Here is a 19,715-nt window from a genome sequence, read left to right on the forward strand (position 1 = left end):
TATTTAATTATAAGTGAAGCTAAACATCTTTTCATATGTTTATTGCCCAGTTGTATTTCCTCTTCAATTTCTTGCCTATTCAAGTTTTTTTGTTTATATCTTTACTGCGTTGATCATTTTTTTTCTTTCTGGCTCGTAAGGGCTCTTTGTACATCGGAAAAATTCTATTGTCTTCCCAATCTCCTACAATGTTAATTTCATCCTCTGGCTACTGGAATTTTACTCTCAATTTATTACAAGTTTCTACTGCAAAGCTCTTTTTCATTCATTCATTCATTCATTCATTCATTCATTATTTCTTTATTTATTTGGGACGGAGTCTCGCTCTGTTGTCCAGGCTAGAGTGCAGTGGCACAATCTCGACTCACTGCAAGCTCCGCCTCCCGGGTTCACACCATTCTCCTGCCTCAGCCTCCTGAGTAGCTGGGATTACAGGCGCCCGCCACCACACCTAGCTAATTTTTTGTATTTGTTTAGTAGAGACAGGGTTTCACCGTGTTAGCCAGGCTGGTCTCAATCTCCTGACCTCATGATCCGCCTGCCTCGGCCTCCCAAAGTGCTGGGATTACAGGCGTGAACCACCACGCCAGGCCTAGCTCTTTTTCATTCTGAATTCTCCATGATCACTTCAGCATTCGGGATTACTGAACAGCGCTTTCTTAAAACTTTTTACTCACTTCCTTTTCATAATATTGATTTATTTCATTTCTCTCTGTTTCTTATCTTAATTTTTCTCCTCTATCTTTACTTTCTATTCCTCTTCCTATTAATGTACCCAAAGTTATATTCATTGTTCTCTCTATACCAGAGTTTCTTGCTCTGTTATTGAGGCTGGAGTGTAGTGGTACGATCACGGCTCACCACAACCTTGACCTCCTAGGCTAAAGCGATCCTCCTGCCTCAACCTACTAAGTAGCTGGAACTGTAGGAGCATGTCACCATGCCTGGCTAATTATGAAAAAAAAAATTTTTTTTTTTTTTTTTTGAGACAGAGTCTTGCTCTGTCACCCAGGCTGGAGTGCAGTGGTGCGATCTCGGCTCACTGCAAGCTCCGCCTCCCTGGCTTACGCCATTCTCCTGCCTCAGCCTCCCAAGTAGCTGGGACTACAGGCGCCTGCCACCACGCCCGGCTAATTTTTTTGTAATTTTAGTAGAGACGGGGTTTCACCATATTAGCCAGGATGGTCTCGATCTCCTGACCTCGTGGTCTGCCCCCTCGGCCTCCCAAAGTGCTGGGATTACAGGCGTGAGCCACCGCGCCCGGCCAAAAACATTCTTTTATAGAGACAGGGTCTCACTATGTTGCCCAGGCTGATCTCAAACTCCTGGGTTCAAGTGATCATCCCACCTTGGCCTTCCAAAATGCTGGGATTACAGGCATGAACCGCCATAGCCAGATGCCTTTTTTTTTTTTTTCACTACTTATTTTATTTATTTATTTATTTTTTGAGACGGAGTCTTGCTCTGTCGCCCAGACTGTAGTGCAGTGGTGCAATCTCAGCTCACTGCAAGCTCCGCATCCCGGGTTCATGCCATTCTCCTGCCTCAGCCTCCTGAGTTGCTGGGACTACAGGTGCCCGCCACAACGCCTGGCTAATTTTTTGTATTTTTAGTAGAGATGGGGTTTCACTGTGTTAGCCAGGATGGCCTGGATCTCCTGACCTCGTGATCCACCCGCCTCGGCCTCCCAAAGTGCTGGGATTACAGGCGTGAGCCACTGCTCCCAGCCATTTCTTTTTAGCATTGAATAATATTCCATTGTCTGGATGTACCGCAATTTATCCATTCATCTACTGAAGGACATCTTGGTTGCATCTAACTTTTGGCAATTATGAATAAAGCTGCCATAAACATTCATGTGCACATTTTCGTGTGGACATAAGTTTTCAGCTCCTCTGGGTAAATAAAATACCAAGGAGTGCAATTGCTGGATCATATGGTAAGATTATGTTTAGTTTTGTAAGAAACCGTCAAACTGTCTTCCAAAGTGGCTGTTCTATTTGCATTCCTATCAGCAATTAATGAGAGTTCCTGTTGCTCCACATCCTCACCAGCATATGGTGTGGCCAGTGTTCTGGAATTTGTCCATTCTAATATGCATGTTCTTAGCTTTTGACTCAGCAATTCCAGTTTTAAGAATGTATAAAAATCGGCTGGGTGCGGTGGCTCACGCCTGTAATCCCAGCACTTTGGGAGGCCTGGGATTTGGGCGGATCATCTGAGGTCAGGAGTTTGAAACCAGCCTGACCAACATGGAGAAACCCCATCTCTACTAAAAATACAAAAAATTAGCTGGGGATGGTGGCACATGCCTGTAATCCCAGCTACTCAGAAGGCTGAGGTAGGAGAGTCGCCTGAACCTGGGAGGCAGAGGTTGCAGTGAACCAAGATCATGCCACTGAACTGTAGCCCGGGTGACAGAGCGAGACTCCATCTCAAAAAAAAAAAAAAAAAGAAAAAAAAGATATATGTAGTTAAATGTTCACTGCTGCTTTATTTATGATAATAAATAATGAATGTTATCCCAATGTCCACAGGTAGTTACTAAGTAAATGCTGGCACATTTGGACAGTGGAATATTCTGCTGGTTAAAAATTAACCAGTAAAGGGTCGGGCACGGTGGTTCACGCCTGTAATCCTAGCACTTTGGGAGGCCGAGGCGGGTGGATTGCCTGAGTTCAGAAGTTCAAGACGAGCCCGGGCAACACGGTAAAACTCTTTCTCTACTAAAAATATAAAAATTAGTTGGGCATGGTGGCACACACCTATAGTCCCACCTACTTGGGAGGCTGAGGCATGAGAATCGCTTGAACCTGGGAGGTGGAGGTGGCAGTTAGCTGAGACTGAGTCACTGCACTCCAGCCTGGGTGACGGAGTGAGACTCCTGTCTTCAAAAAATAAAAAAGGCCGGGTGTGGTGGCTCAGGCTCACACCTGTAATCCCAGCACTTTGGGAGGGCGAGGCGGGCGGATCACGAGGTCAGGAGTTCAAGACCAGCCTGGTCAACATGGTGAAAACCCATCTCTACTAAAAATACAAAAATTAGCTGGGCATGGTGGTGCTTGCCTGTAATCCCAGCTACTTGGGAGGCTGAGGCAGGAGAATCTCTTGAACCCAGGAGGCAGAGGTTGCAGTGAGCCAAGACCACGCCACTGCACTCCAGCCTGGTGACAAAGCGAGACTCCGTCTCAAAAAAACAAAACAAAAACAAACAAACAAAGAAAAAACCTAGTAAAGTAAAAAAGTAGTGGTTAAAAAATTAAAATAGTGCCATGTGCACCCCATAGAAAAAAGTGAAAAAGGTTATGTAGTATAAACTTGTTTTCATTTAAAATTATATACACATATGTGAATATATACTTAGAAAAATAAAAATAAAAGGCCGGGCACAGTGGCTCATGCCTGTAATCCCAGCACTTTGGGAGGCCAAGGTGGGTGGATCACGAGGTCAGAAGATCGAGACCATCCTGGCTAACACGGTGAAACTTCGTCTCTACTAAATATACAAAAAATTAGCCAGGCATGGTGGCACGCGCCTGTAGTCCCAGCTACTTGGGAGGCTGAGGCTAGGAGAATATCTGGAACTTGGGAGGTGGAGGTTGCAGTGAGCCAATATCGCAACACTGAATTCTAGCCTGGGCAACAGAGCGAGACTCAGTCTCAAAAATAAATAAATAAATAAAAATAAAAATAAAATACACCAAAGTCTTAATTATTGGGGGAAGTAGGATTATAAGAGATTTCACTTTCTATAGAAATTGTTAATATTCATATTACTGTTGTCATAAAGCAATTAAAAGTGCCTAATACATAGAAACTACTATACAAATATTACATTATACTAAAATAGTTTTGGGAATATTTTCAGGTTGTTTTTTGGCAATGAGCATGTATTATTTTTATAAGTAGGAAAAAATAAATACATGAGGTGGTGAAAATGCAGGCAGTATTTGATCATTTTAAATGTAATGAAGGGTTAAAAATGAGAGCTAGAGGATGCCAAAGGGTCCTCTATGCATACTTGAAAGGACCTAGTTGAAAAGGGAAGGTTGATAATGATAAGGCCCTAGGCAGAAGAGAATGGGAAACTCTAATGATAACATGAACTGATATTTAATGAATGTTTACCCTGGACTAGGTGTTCCAATTGCTTTTGAGCCCACAGGGAGGAAAGGTTAATCTTTTCCTTTGAGATTAGAACCAAGATTTTTTTTTTTTAGATGGAGTGTTGCTCTTGTCACCCAGGCTGGAATGCAGTGGCCTGATCTCAGCTCACGGCAACCTCTGCCTCCTGGGTTCAAGTGATTCTCCTGCCTCAGCCTACTGAGCAGCTGGGATTACAGGAGCCCAGCAGCACGCCTGGCTAATTTTTGTATTTTTAGTAGAGACGAGGTTTCACCATGCTGGCCAGGCTGGTTTTGAACTCCTGACCTCAAATGATCGGCCCGCCTCAGTCTCCTAAAGTACTGGGATTACAGCTGTGAGCCATCGCGCCCAGCCCAAAGCAAAGATTCTTAACCTCAATTTCCTGAAATTGTATCCTAAATTTGTTGGGTGAATGCATTTTTTAAAATACAAGAGAAGGCCCATAAGTTACATCAGATTTTAGAAAGGGTGTTTGAGTCCCCCTCTTCCAAAGATAAAAGAATCAAGGAAAGAAGGGCAATATATATATACACACACACATATATATACACACACACACATACACATATATACATATATACATACATATATATATATATATATTTTTTTTTTGAGACGGATTCTCACACTCTGTTGCCCAGGCTGGAGCGTAGTGGTGCAATCTTGGCTTACCGCAACCTCTTGCCTCCTGGACTCAAGTGATCTTCCCACTTCAGCCTCCCAAGTAGCTTGAGAGAATAGACATGTGCTACCTCGCCCGGCTAATTTTTGTATTTTTAGTAGAGATGGAGTTTCACTACGTTGACCAAGCTAGTCTCGAACTCCTGACCTCAAGTGATCTGCCCACCTAGGCCTCCCAAAGTGCTGGGCGTGAGCCACCGCGCCCGACCGAAAGATTGGTTTTAAAAATGAATATTTTGAGGTGATGAGAAAACGAGAGGGTTTCTGCTAGATGTCCTTTCTCCCAGTGAAACAGGATTAGAGATTCCCTTTAAGGACAGTAAAATTTGGTGATTGTGACATTCCCAAGTTCTGTTGATTGATTCATCGTCTTCCCTCCATCATACACGTCGAAGGGCAGAGTGAACTTCCATCCTGAAGGCTCCGCGCTTAGTTTTCACAGATCAATAGCTCGTCCAGAATTTATCATCTTTTCTTTCCACTAACTCGAAACCAATCTAAATTCTTTCCAAACATCTTCTCAACGTAGTCTCCTTTGAGGAAGTTTACTGTTTCGGCTTCTAGACTTGGCTCTTACCAACTTAACTTTCGGTCAATAGCTTAATAACTCTGATTCAGGTTTTTGCATTTGTCAACTACCATTGAATGACAATTTTAATGAGTTCGTTCTTATGAGGATCAAATGAAATAACATCTGTGAAAACCTCTCACAAAGTTTAAGCAAATAGTGCTATGCAATCACAAAGAGTTAACTACTAATTTCAGTATTAGGTAATTTTTAAAAGCTTTCCAGAGAACTGGCGTCCTGCACAACAGTCTCGTTCCAAAATAATGCAGGCGGGGACTGGGGTGGGAGAGCTCCTCTCGGACCGAGGCTACGTCTTTCGCTCCTTTTGTCTTTTCGGGGCATTAGAACTGTCATGGCGCCTTCAAGAAGAGGGAGGAGGCCTTCCCTGCGTCCAGCGGAACCATCTGGGGCACCTGGACCGGGCGGTGGGGTGGACAGAGAGACAAGCCCCAGCTGGGACCGAAAACACCAACCCCTCTGAGAGGTCTCGGCCGGACCGGCGCAAGGGGAGGAGAGCGAGTGGAAGCCTACCCCAGCGAGCTCCCGGCGGCCGGGCCCCGCCCATCGAGAACGTCGCCCAATGGAAACCTGCCGGCGGTGCGGCACCGCCCATCTGTTGGTCGGGACGCCGCGAGGGCGGGGCCCGCAGTTCGGTTGCGCTGCGGAGCGCAGCTGTGAGGGAGTCGCTGTGATCCGGGGCCCCGGAACCCGAGCTGGAGCTGAAGCGCAGGCTGCGGGGCGCGGAGTCGGGAGGTGAGCGCCCAGGGAAAAGAGGGCCCCGGGAGGAGGCGGTTCGCGAGAGGACGGAAGGATCGGCCTCCGAGGCCCGGGACGGTGGGACCCGCCAGGCGGGTGCTGAAGGCGGCCCTGCTCCCTCAGTAGCCCAGGCCCGATCGGGCCCTGCCTGCTGGAGCCGAGGGGCCGCTTCGGCCCCGCAGTCCGTGCCTGTGCCTCCCCGGCCTCTCTGGCTTGGCGGCGGCGCCCCGGAATTCTGCGGGCGCGGGTCGGGAGGCCCTGGCGTTCGCTTGGAACTCCGGCTGCGAGAGGCGGGGCCCGGCGGGCGGGGGCGGGGGCGGGGGCGGCGGTCGCGGCCCGGCGGCCTGCGGAAGCGCGGCGGCCTGGCCAGGCCTGCTCGCGGGGCGGTGCGCCGACTGCGCGGGGGCGTGGCCTGCGCCCCTGACTGCGCTGCCGGGCCGGCCTTTGATGAGGTGGCCGCCGCTGGCTCCCTGGGCCCCAGCCTGGTGCCTGCGCGGGCCGTCGCTGCCTTCCAGGCGCAGGGCATGCGACCTGTTGGAGTGTGAAATTCTAGGGGCCAGGTTCCTCTCCTGAGCGGTTTTATTTCCCACTGGACAGTGCTGCGGGTCTCAGAGGCCCTCTTGTCCGCTCAGGGTGAGGACAGCTGAGAGGCCCGGGCCCGCGAGCTCTTGGAGAGGAGCTGACACGCAGAGGGGCTGCTGTCCAATAAACGAAAGTCTCGGGGAAAAACTTTGCAAGGCGATCTGCATTACTCCAAAGTGAACACTGCATGTCTCAGGGTGGCTGGAGGCGGCAAGGAGAATCCCCTTATGGGCGCATATGAGCTTTTCCGTGTGTGATCTCTTTTAAACCTCTCAGCGGCTCCGAGGCAAAACTCCCAGTGTCGCAGAGGTTTCTTCATCAATAAGAGGAGTGCTGGAGGATCTCGGGCACTGCCCTCATTTTGCCTGCGAAGGAAAAATTAGGAAGGGACAAAAAGTCACAAAAATTAGGAAGGTGGTGGGGTGGGCGGTAAGCAAATTCCAAGGGCATATCTCTGATGAAGTTTTGGTGTCTCCTGTGGTGCCCTACTGTGGATTAGTTGTTTGTGGCCTGGGTCCAGAAGTTTCTTTGGAGTCCATTGGCTACAACTTTCCTGTATTAGAATTCTACTGTTATTTCCTATTGTAATCTGGCTGAGTATTTTACTTAGTTCAGATTCTAGATGCATTCAGTGAATGTAGCTGCTCAAGGAAGTAACTGATAGTGTCTTACCATTTTCTTAGCTACTTTTCGGATGAAGGAACATGATCTCTAACAGAAGTTTTCTGGTAGATTACTAAAACAGGCAGATAGTAGCTTTCCTGGCTGGCTGAGTTAAATCCCTCTCCAGCGATCCTCCCACTTCAGCCTCCTAAGTAGCTGGGATTACAGGCATGAGCCAGCGCGCCTGGCAAATCTCTCTAGAATAAGTCAGGATCTAGAAAATAACATACGGAAAGAATATCTTGCCAGATTTCCTCTGTACTGCCTATTGCTCTTTGGTATTCACTAGACTGTCTTCTAATAAAAATCTCCTGAGTTGAGTTAAACGTAGTGTAGATTGGGGGCAGAGATGGGCACAAATGGGCATCAGAGAGTTCTAAAAATACATGTGGACTTTTTAAAAGATTGGTGTGTTGACTGGAGACTTCTGAACTTAGAGGAGCACATTTACTTTCCAGGGTATCACTTTCTTTGTCTTGTCTTTTCTTTCTTTTTTTTTTTTTTTGAGTCATATTCTCACTCTCTCACCCAGGCTGTGGTGCAGTGGCACCATTTAGGCTCGGTGCAACCTCCGCCTCCTGAGTTCAAGTGATTCTCGTGTTCAGCCTCTTGAATAAGCTGGGATTACAGACATGTGCCAACACACTCTGCTAATTTTTGTATATTTTTGTTGCCCAGGCTGGTCTTGATCTCTTGAGCTCAAGCAGTCCGCCTCCACCATCTCCCAAAGTGCTGGGATTACAGGCATGGGCCAGCTTGCCCGGCCCAGGGTATCTCTTTCATACTGTAGAACACTCTCTTGAGCCAAGCACACACAGGTTCCAAGTCCTTCACAGTCTTTGTTCTTAGAGATACAGAATAACATTAAGTGGTTGTCTTGCGACTTTTTGTACAAGTTAATGGCATTTAGCTCTTGAGAATTCTTTTTCTTCAAGTACCCATGACCCTGAAAAAAAGTTATGCTGTATAATACTTTTTTCTATAAAAGTTGTACATTGAGTTATTTGTATTTGTATTTGTGTGTTTTTTTTTTTTTTTTTTTTTTGAGATGGAGTCTTGCTCTGTCGCCCAGGCTGGAATGCAATCGCCAGATCTCAGCTTACTGCAACCTCTGCCTCCCGGGTTTACGCCATTCTCCTGCCTCAGCCTCCTAAGTGACTGGGACTACAGGCGCCCGCCACCACGCCCGACTAATTTTTTGTATTTTTTAGTAGAGACAGGGTTTCACCGTGTTAGCTAGGATGGTCTCGATCTCCTGACCTCGTGATCCGCCCGTCTCGGCCTCCCAAAGTGCTGGGATTACAGGCTTGAGCCACCGCGCCTGGCCGAGTTATTTGTATTTGTAAGAAATAACCTAGGCCAGTGCGGTGGCTCATGCCTGTAATCCCAGCACTTCGGGAGGCTGAGGCAGATGGATCATGAGGTCAGGAGATCGAGACCATCCTGGCTAACACGGTGAAACACCATCTCTACTAAAAATACAAAAAATTAGCCCGATGTGGTGGCACATGCCTGTAGTCCCAGCTACTCGGGAGGCTGAGGCAGGAGAATCGCTTGAACCTGGGAGGCGGAGGTTGCAGTGAGCCAAGATCACACCACTGCACTCCAGCCTGGGCAACAGAGTGAGATTCCATCCCCTCCGCCAAAAAAGAAATAACCTATATCAGATCTAGTGCCCCAGAGAATGGAAACTTCAGAGCCTTTGAACAATGTGAATGAAATGAAAGCTGGAAGCTTAAAAGTCTTAGCTCTGACTTGAATTTGTGGCTGCTTGAATGTGGGTATTTATTTTGTTTGTTATTGTATCTCAAGGACTTAGCTCAATGGTTGGCCCACAATAAGTGCTTAAAAAAAATCTGTCAAATGAGTGAAAAAAAATGTTGTTAACCAATACTCATTTGTCACAGTGACATCACAGGAAAGGTGAGGTCATCAGGGATGAAGTCACTAACAACTGCCAGTCACCTGCCCCAAGGGTAGCCTCACCATGGACTGGCGGGCTTGTTCTGTGTAGAGAAGGGATGGATAGTGAATGCCAAAGTTAGTTCTACCTGGATAAATTAGCCAAGGGTTTCAGCTGGGTAAGTTGGCTGAGGGTGCTACAGGTCCAGCCTTCAGGCTGTCTCAGTGCAACATTTTGGAGTCTGGAGTCATCTGTTCTGAATAGCACCCATACAGCTTTTTTGTTTTTAATTTTTGAGATGGAGTCTCACTCTGTTGCCCAAGCTGGAGTGCAGTGGCACAATCTCAGCTCACTGAAACTTCTGCCTCCCGGGTTTAAGTGATTCTACTGCTTCAGCCTCCTGAGTAGCTGGGACTATAGGTGCGTGCCACCACACCCGGCTAATTTTTTTATTTTTAGTAGACAGGGTTTTGCCATGTTGGTTAGGCTGGTCCTGAACTCTTGACCTCAGGTAATCCACCTACCTCAGTCTCCCAAAGTGTTGGGATTACAGGTGTGAGCCACCGTGCCTGGCCACACATAGCTTAATTCTTGAGCACAGTACAAATAGGGTGTACTTGTGGATTCAAAGGGAAGCATGTTGGATGAATATTTGCCGAGAAGGAATGGAGCACCTGATTTTGCTGTTGATTTGAACCTGACTCTAAGTGAGGTTGGACTGCCGTAAATCTTGTATTTGTCGTTCCTAGGTGGGTCATCTTCAACTATGATAGCTCACCTTCTCTAGACTTGAGTTAGGAGAATAGTTAATGTTGCAGTATTTAGGACTGATTCTGATTTTGGATTTAAAGGAAACAAAGGTGGTGTGTGTTTCCTATTTTTAATTTTTAAAAATTTTGTGTAGAGACTGGGGTCTTGTTATGTTGTCCAGGCTGGTCTCAAGTGCCTGGCCTGTTTTCTTTTGAATTTGCAGATGAAGTTATTAGGATTATTAAATCTTTTTATTTATTTATTTTTTTGAGACAGGGTCTCCCTCTGTTGCCCAGCCAATGGCATGATCATAGCTCACTGCAGCCTCAAACTCCTGGGCAATCAAGTGATTCTCCCTTCAGCCTCCCAGGTAGCTGGGACTATAGCTGTGTACCGCCTCACTCTGCTAATTTTTAAATTTTTTTTGTAAAGATGGGCTCTCACTTTGTTGCCCAGGCTGGGTCTCAAACTCCTGGCCTCAAGTGAACCTCTTGCCTCGGCTTCTCAAATTGCTAGGATTATAGGGGTGAGCCACTGTGCTCAACTGGATTACTAAATTTTTCTTTTTTTTTTTTTTTTGAGATGGGGTCTTGCTCTGTCACCCAGGCTGGAGTGCAGTGGCACGATCTCGGCTCACTGCAACCTCCACCTCCCTGGTTCAAAAAATTCTCGGCCGGGTGCGGTGGCTCACGCCTGTAATCCCAGCACTTTGGGAGGCCATGGCGGGCGGATCACGAGGTCAGGAGATCGAGACCATCCTGGCTAACACGGTGAAACCCCGTCTCTACTAAAAATACAAAAAATTATCCGGGCGTGTGGTGGGCGCCTGTAGTCCCAGCTGCTTGGAAGGCTGAGGTGGGAGAATGGTGTGAACCCAGGAGGCGGAGCTTGCAGTAAGCAGAGATTGCGCCACTGCACTCCAGCCTGGGCAACAGAGTGAGACTCCGTCTCAAAAAAAAAAAAAAGAAAAAATTCTCCTGCCTCAGTCTCCTGAGTAGCTGGGACTACAGGCACATGCCACCACACCCAGCTAATTTTGTATTTTTAGTAGAGATGGGGTTTCACCATGTTGAACTCCTGACCTCAGGTGATCTGCCCACCTCGGCCTCCCAAAGGGATTACAGGCGTGAGCCACCGCGTCCAGCCTGGATTACTAAATCTTTACAGATGTATCCTGACTCTCTCTGCCTTCTCCCTCTGTACTTGCCCCAACCAATGCAGGCCTGAGTGTTCCTTCCAGCATGTCGGAGGGGGAGTCCCAGACAGTACTCAGCAGTGGCTCAGACCCAAAGGTAGAATCCTCATCTTCAGCTCCTGGCCTGACATCAGTGTCACCTCCTGTGACCTCCACAACCTCAGCTGCTTCCCCAGAGGAAGAAGAAGAAAGTGAAGATGAGTCTGAGATTTTGGAAGAGTCGCCCTGTGGGCGCTGGCAGAAGAGGCGAGAAGAGGTAAGGTGATGGTACAGTCACTCTTGGGGGAGTGAATTCTGGAAAGGTGAGAACTGGAAGAGCGAAGTCTTAAAAGAGGCTGACCAAACTTCAATAGGTTGGGGGCTAGGAGGAGATGATCATATGGAGTGTTAAGATGGAGGATTTGCGAGATAACTTTAATTGTCTTTCATATGAATTTCTTCTCAGGTGAATCAACGGAATGTACCAGGTATTGACAGTGCATACCTGGCCATGGATACAGAGGAAGGTGTAGAGGTTGTGTGGAATGAGGTACAGTTCTCTGAGCGCAAGAACTACAAGCTGCAGGAGGTAGGTAATGCTGAAAAGGTGAAGCCTGGGGAATGTTGGAACACTGATGTTAGAGAGGAATTGGTATTGGGAAGCTGCCCATGAGGAGAGTATGTTGGGGTCAGTTCATTTCTGGGGAGGGACAGGGAATGGCTTCTCAGGATTATTACAGTGATTTATGAACTCTGTTATTCCACTGTCTCCCTTGCTCTCAGGAAAAGGTTCGTGCTGTGTTTGATAATCTGATTCAATTGGAGCATCTTAACATTGTTAAGTTTCACAAATATTGGGCTGACATTAAAGAGAACAAGGCCAGGGTAAGAATTTTTTCCCCATATTTCCTGAACTTACTGCAAAGAGACTAGCTACATTTATTATTGTTCGTTTTACACTCAGAGATTAAAACAAGGTAGTTTTGAAACAGAACTGGAATCAGCTGCAATGGCGATAAGAGTAGGGCTTTAGTTGTCACCTATGCCTTTTATATGGCTATAGATTGGGCAGAAAATGAGTGAACTTTTGCTTCCTTCTTCCCATAACTTTTATTGCTTAGTAGTTTTTATTGCCCTATTTAGTCTAAGTAAGTAAAGCTAAGAGCAAAAGGAGAGAAATTTTAACAAACTTTCAAATTTAAAATCTGTTACAAGGGAAGGGATCATTTCTACTATAAGACCTTTTAGTAAATGCTTTGCCTCCCCAGGTCATTTTTATCACAGAATACATGTCATCTGGCAGTCTGAAGCAATTTCTGAAGAAGACCAAAAAGAACCACAAGACCATGAATGAAAAGGTATAGAAGGAGAACAGACAAAGTTTTAGGCTCGGGGTGGGGCAGGGTGTGGTCCTTAAAAATTACTGTGTTAATAATGAAGCTGATCAGGAAGGGATGGAAGGAGCTAGTGGGAGACAGTTAAGAGAGGGAATTACTGCTGACCCTTGGATCAAACTTTGTTCCAGGCATGGAAGCGCTGGTGCACACAAATCCTCTCTGCCCTAAGGTAAGTAGTACCTGGTTAGTTTCTTACCCATATTTCCTGATTTAGTTCCTCCAAACAGATTTCAGGGCACTACTCTTCTGTTCTATTCTGCCTCTCCCCACTTTCTTTGAATCATATACTGTCAAGATTAGGCCCCCTACGGGTCTTTTAAAGGGTGCATCCTAATGCCCTAACCACAACACTTACCTCCTACCTCTTTCTCCTAGTGCTTATCCAGCTATTTAAATCATCAGGCATAATGGAGATTCAGAGTGTGGGGATTATCTTTATGGTGACCAGCAGGAGACCTGGCCCTTGCTCCTCTTAACCCTTGGGTTCCCCTTGCCCTTAATTTCCCAGTGGCCCCTCTAACAGCCCAGTGCCCCCACAGCTACCTGCACTCCTGTGACCCCCCCATCATCCATGGGAACCTGACCTGTGACACCATCTTCATCCAGCACAACGGACTCATCAAGATTGGCTCTGGTGAGGGGAGGGAGAGGTTCTGGGCAGGGGAGCCTCGGGAATTTGGGAACCATGGGGGTAAGATGAATGGGGGATAACAGAGCAAAATTCTGAGGTGTGGGCCGGTGAGAAGAGAAAGGACCTTGCTAGGAGTAATTCATAGGAGAGGCCAGTTAATTAGTGGAGAGGGGATAGGATATATAATCTTACACCTTTTTGAAAGGAAATTAGGGTCAATACAGAGATACTGATAGGAGGTTGGGAAAGGGCAAGAGATATGGGTTTGAGGTTTGATTTGAGCCCTGGGGCCAGACCCTGCCAGAGGAGGTTCCAGGCTGTGCCTGCTGTGAGTGCTTTCATTTGCTGTGTATTTGTGTGCAGTGTACAACATTTCTGTGTGCTGTGTCTGTGTGGTATTTGTGTGTCCATTTGTCTGGGGCTTGGCTGCTCCATGGCTCACAACTTTTCTCTGTTTTCCTCCCTCCCGCTTACGGGCTGCTCTGTTCCCAACAGTCTTTCATAGGATTTTTGCTAATGGTGAGAGCTCCCTCTGCCCCACTTGGGGCTCTGTTTGTGCTCCCTCTGCTCCCTTGGCGGCTGCCCAGTGCATGCAGTCGTGGGAGCAAACCCTCTTCCCCTATCTTCCCTGCCTAATTATGCCTGCTTAGCTTCTGCCCTGCCAGCCCTCCGCCTGCTTGCCCCTCCATAACCTGCTTGTTTCCTGTGGATTCTGCCTGGCTGGCCACTTACCTCCTGGATTCATGTTCCCCCTCATCATCAGGCTAGTTTCCCAGATCATACTGTGCTCCCAGATTCTCTGTGACTTGTAGTCATTGTTGATGATCTGAGTGAGTCCAAATTGGGCCTGGTCCTGGTTCCTCATTCAGCCCTGTGGCAGGCAGTGTTGAGGAATAAGGGGGTAGAATAGGAGTCTAAAAAGTTTTGGTGGATTGAAAGTGGAACTGATTCAAGGGTATTAGCTCAATTCTGAGCTCTTTTTGAGTTTCACTCAGCAAAGGTGGGTAAGAAGGAGGCTACCTCCTGAGTTGTATGTTAATACTTCTTATCCTTATTTATCCAAGTTCCTGAGGTCTCCAATTGTCCCAGATTAGGAAGGGCTGCCTGTGTTTTTATGTTATTTGCAGGGTGGATGAAAAAACTAAAACCAAATATTTTCATGTGAGTAGGGATTAGATGTACCTGGGATTTAGGGAAGGTGAACGGGGCACAAGTGAAAGTTTTTCCTTAAACTGCATTGCTTCTAGACCAGCCAGAAGTCCCTGTGTATCTGTTAATTTAGTCTGGTGCTTTTGTTGCTCCTGATTTAGGGACATTAGATAAGAAGCAGCAGGCCTAAGAAAGGGGAGGTAGGTGGCGTCCATGTGTGGTCTATAGTTCAGGATGGGAAAGGGGATATGTTTGTGCCTGTTGAGGGTCACCAGAAAGGAGACTTCAGGAGAGAATTTGGCTTTTGGGGCCTCTCTCTAGAGTGAGACTATTCCTCGTTGATGGTGGTCAGATTGTGTGTGTCTCCCCTACTCCCAGTGGCTCCTGACACTATCAACAATCATGTGAAGACTTGTCGAGAAGAGCAGAAGAATCTACACTTCTTTGCACCAGAGTATGGAGGTGAGCCTTCCTACTTTCTCTGCCCTGTTCTCATCCCCCTGCTTTTGCACCTTATAACTTGAGGTACAGAGGCAATATAACTGAAACTTCTAGGCCTTCTCTACCAGCATACAAAATATTTTTTTCTTTTTTTTTCCTAAGGCATTCCTGCCAACCCTAGCCCCCAATCCTCTGATTAACCAAAGCCTTCTCGGTTTTTCCTAGAAGTCACTAATGTGACAACAGCAGTGGACATCTACTCCTTCGGCATGTGTGCACTGGAGGTGAGGAGACTGGAGAGGAGGGGGGCAAGGGGTCAAATGAGAAGATGGAAGGGGGAATGGAGGGAGGACAAGTAAGGCGCTGGCTTGGAAGGAGTGATTGTGTGAGCACTGACATTCTTAGGTGTCTCCTTTTTTTTTATTCCTCCTCACTGAAGATGGCAGTGCTGGAGATTCAGGGCAATGGAGAGTCCTCATATGTGCCACAGGAAGCCATCAGCAGTGCCATCCAGCTTCTAGAAGACCCATTACAGAGGGTAAGGATCTTCAGGATCACTCCCTCCTCAACTGACCTTCAAATGTCTTCTGGTTTTTCTTCCTTTGTACCCACTGGGCATATGCTCCTAAGATCTAGGGAACATAAAACAGAAAGGACACGCAAAATCTGTAAACATTTTCTTAGGAGGTGCCTACCATGTTTTTGCATACATACACATAGGTTAAGGGGTTAAGATGGATGATACTGGGGTTCAAAGTTGTGTGTTGGCTGGGCACAGTGGCTCACACCTGTAATCCCAGGACTTTGAGAGGCGGAGGCGGGCGGATCACTTGAGGTCAGGAGTTTGAGACCAGCTTGGCCAACGTGGTGAAACCCTGTCTCTACTAAAAATACAAAAACTAGCTGGGTGTGGTGGTGTGTGCCTATAGTCCCACCTACTTGGGAGGCTGAGGCAAGAGAAACGCTTGAACCTGGGAGGCGGAGGTTGCAGTAAGCCGATATTGGGCTACTGCACTCCAGTCTGGGCAACAGAACGAGACTGTCTCAAAAAAAAAAAAGAAAGAAAAAAAATGTGTGTGAATTTAAATGTGCCTACATGGAGGTAAATTAATTTGATGGTTACTTCAGGCAATTGCTGTATATTCTCAGACAGCCATTTTTATGTTTTTAAGCACATCAGTCAATTTAAATTAAACCAGTTGTTTGGGATTTTATATTTATACAGTTTTAGTTAGGGATGGTGACCTGAAATAATGAGCCAAGATTTAAAAGACATAAGGTTATGAATCAGTTGATAAGACTATAGTAAGTAGAGCTTGGACAGGAAAGTCCAAACAAGAACAGTTTGTAACTCGTTAAATAAGTATAATAGGGAACAGGAGAGAAAAGAAGACTAGTGGGAAGTCAGGAGGATAGTGTGGAGTAAGTTTCTACTTCAACACTGAGGTGGAGTATTCAAGTGAAAGATTAGGTATGTGACCTTGTTAGCCTTCAAGGTTAAAAGCAGGAAAGCAAGTTAATTGTCATGGGACGTGCAGGAGGTAGAAAAGGAGGCGGTGGAGCACGGTGGCTCATACTTTTAATCCCAGCATATTTGGAGGCTGAGGTGGGAGGATCACTCGAGCTCAGGAGTTCGAGACTAGCCTGGGCAACATAGCAAAAACCTATCTCTGTGAAAAAAATATAAAAATTAGCTGGGTGTGGTGGCACATGCCTGTGGTCCCAGCTACTCTGGAAGCTGAAGTGGGAGGATTGCTTGAGCCCAGGAGGTTGAAGCAGCAGTGAGCTGTGATTGTGCCACTATACTCCACCTGGGTGACACAGCAAGACCCTGTCTCAGGAAAAAGAGAGAGAGAGAGAAAAAAAAAAATAAGGCAGAATGGGTAGAGGAATCCTGGGAAATTGAGTGAATTCAATGATTGTGGGCAAAGGAAATTGTGATACTAGGCTTGTGAAATAAAAAAGATGGTGAATATTGATCACATTGGGTAAGTTTGGGAAGAGAGAAGCTAAATTTGGCAAGATTTAGAATAGAAGATAGGCAGTGAGTTGGCTAATAAAGCAGAGGTAGAAACTAAGGAAAAAGAAAGTGTGAACATTAAAGAAAAAAGAAAGCTTGTGGTTGGAGAGCAGAAAAATAATTAAACCCAGAAACCCAGAAAGGCAGTGGATGGTGTCTTTCATATAATATCTTATAGTTTTTGAAGCCCTTTCAGGTGCATTTGTCAATATATTGTTTTCTCAGCAAGTGCTGAGCCTCTACTATGTACAAAGCCTTGTGCTAAGTAGAATGAGAGTTATAAAGATGAACACATTGAGGGGCTTGCCAGATGCCTGCTCCAGTTCCTTGTTTTCTTTTCTAGGAATTCATTCAAAAGTGCCTGCAGTCTGAACCTGCTCGCAGACCAACAGCCAGAGAACTTCTGTTCCATCCAGCATTGTTTGAAGTGCCCTCGCTCAAACTCCTTGCTGCCCACTGCATTGTGGGACACCAACGTGAGTCCTCTTGGCCCTATGGGGAATAGTCTTCCAATCTGGAACCCTGTAACTATCACTGGCATGCTTGCTTTCCTCTTCTATTTCCAAGGGGATTCTTTTTTTTTTCTTTTTTTTTTTTGAGACAGAGTCTCACTCTGTCTCCCAGGCTGGAGTGCAATGGCTTGATCTTAGCTCATTGCAACTTCCAGCTCCCGGGGTCAAGCGGTTCTTGTGCCTCAGCCTCCCGAATAGCTGGGATTACAGGCATGTGCCACCATGCCTGCCTAATTTCTGTACTTTTAGTAGAGATGGAGTTTCGCCATGTTGGCCAGGCTGGTCTTGAACTCCTGGTGTCAAGTGATCTGTCCACCTCGGCTTCCCAAAGTGCTGGGATTACAGGCATGAGCCACTGCGCCAGGCCTCCAAAGGGATTCTTTACCCCTTTGCCTGCATACCTTCTATGACATTTAATCTGACTGTCCCTTCATAACATCCCACTCCATCCAGACATGATCCCAGAGAACGCTCTGGAGGAGATCACCAAAAACATGGATACCAGTGCTGTACTGGCTGAAATCCCTGCAGGACCAGGAAGAGAACCAGTTCAGACTTTGTGAGTAACTGAGAGGGTCTAAAAGGGGCAAATTGGTCACTACCACTCTTGAGGCTCTGTAAACTGCCCATTCTCTGGGAATGGTTGAATTTGCTATTTTGTTTGTTTCCTTCCTTCCATCTCCTTTCTCTTTTCTCCTCCAGGTACTCTCAGTCACCAGCTCTGGAATTAGATAAATTCCTTGAAGATGTCAGGTGAGAGCAGAGTGAGAAGGCAGGCTTTCTTGAGGAAGCAAGCAGGGTTGGGTATCCTAAGGCATTCACAGAGCCCATGTGACCTGTCTTCATCTTCCTCCAGGAATGGGATCTATCCTCTGACAGCCTTTGGGCTGCCTCGGCCCCAGCAGCCACAGCAGGAGGAGGTGACATCACCTGTTGTGCCTCCCTCTGTCAAGACTCCGACACCTGAACCAGCTGAGGTGGAGACTCGCAAGGTGGGGGCTGTGTGGGTGTGGATTGTCTCCATGGCTGTGGTGGAAGGGAGAGAGAACATCTCAAATAAGGCTCTATTCTTTAGAGAAAATACTCCCTAGCAGCCATGCCCTATGGGCTGGAAAGACATCTAGGTATTGGGTTTTTTATGGACAGGTCTCTAGAGTGACCCTCTCTTCCTTCCCTAGGTGGTGCTGATGCAGTGCAACATTGAGTCGGTGGAGGAGGGAGTCAAACACCATGTAAGGCTCAGGGCTAGGGTTGTGCAGGGCTGGTGGCCAGAGGGTAGGGAAGAAGAGTCTCATTTTCTGACTGTCCTATTCTCCAGCTGACGCTTCTGCTGAAGCTGGAGGACAAACTGAACCGGCACCTGAGCTGTGACCTGATGCCAAGTGAGTCTCTCCTTTCCCTCAGAGGATGGAGAGTCTATGAGCCTTATCTTTTAGGGACATATTCAGGGGTGGGAAAGGTGACAAGGCAGTAACACATTGACTCACATAGAATGACTTATCTTAGCCCCTAAAGCAGTGGGTGGATCTGACAGTTTAGCCCCGGTGGGGCTGTCTGAAGGGCCCTAGGTCCCTCAGTCCCATACTGTACTCACCCCCTCCTGTTTCTCTGTCAGATGAGAACATCCCCGAGTTGGCAGCTGAGCTGGTGCAGCTGGGCTTCATTAGTGAGGTGAGGTTTCTGCCTTCATCTGCCCTGGCTGCCCCCATGCCTTCTCTTCTCTCAGCCCCCATGTCACTGAGCTCTTCTTCCCCAGGCTGACCAAAGCCGGCTGACTTCTCTGCTAGAAGAGACCTTGAACAAGTTCAATTTTGCCAGGAACAGTACCCTCAACTCAGCCGCTGTCACCGTCTCCTCTTAGAGCTCACTCGAGCCAGGCCCTGATCTGCGCTGTGGCTGTCCCTGGACGTGCTGCAGCCCTCCTATCCCTTCCCCCCAGTCAGTATTACCCTGTGAAGCCCCTTCCTTCCTTTATTATTCAGGAGGGCTGGGGGGGCTCCCTGGTTCTGAGCATCATCCTCCCCCTCCCCTTTCTTCCTCCCCTCTGCACTTTGTTTACTTGTTTTGCACAGACGTGGGCCTGGGCCTTCTCAGCAGCCGCCTTCTAGTTGGGGGCTAGTCGCTGATCTGCCGGCTCCCGCCCAGCCTGTGTGGAAAGGAGGCCCACGGGCACTAGGGGAGCCGAATTCTACAATCCCGCTGGGGCGGCCGGGGCGGGAGAGAAAGGTGGTGCTGCAGTGGTGGCCCTGGGGGGCCATTCGATTCGCCTCAGTTGCTGCTGTAATAAAAGTCTACTTTTTGCTAAAAGCGTCGTGTGTTCGCGCCTTTCCCGCCAGGGGGAG

General features: G+C 47.3%; 1 protein-coding gene across 1 annotated transcript; it reads left to right on the forward strand.

The window, feature by feature from the left end:
- The first annotated feature begins 6,022 nt into the window (after positions 1-6,022).
- NRBP1 (nuclear receptor binding protein 1) lies at positions 6,023-19,680 on the forward strand. Its single transcript, XM_007971115.3, has 18 exons — positions 6,023-6,148; positions 11,271-11,500; positions 11,690-11,812; positions 12,007-12,108; positions 12,492-12,581; positions 12,749-12,789; positions 13,160-13,254; positions 14,779-14,862; positions 15,067-15,125; positions 15,281-15,379; positions 17,205-17,337; positions 17,827-17,932; positions 18,076-18,126; positions 18,230-18,365; positions 18,552-18,605; positions 18,692-18,755; positions 18,989-19,044; positions 19,130-19,680. Exons 2-18 carry the CDS (start codon positions 11,291-11,293, stop codon positions 19,232-19,234), a joined length of 1,608 nt encoding a protein of 535 aa, XP_007969306.1. The 5' UTR covers positions 6,023-6,148; positions 11,271-11,290; the 3' UTR covers positions 19,235-19,680.
- Positions 19,681-19,715: the final 35 nt, after the last annotated feature.

The sequence above is a fragment of the Chlorocebus sabaeus genome, chromosome 14, assembly GCF_047675955.1.
Source record: "Chlorocebus sabaeus isolate Y175 chromosome 14, mChlSab1.0.hap1, whole genome shotgun sequence".
Taxonomy (NCBI): Eukaryota; Metazoa; Chordata; class Mammalia; order Primates; family Cercopithecidae; genus Chlorocebus; species Chlorocebus sabaeus.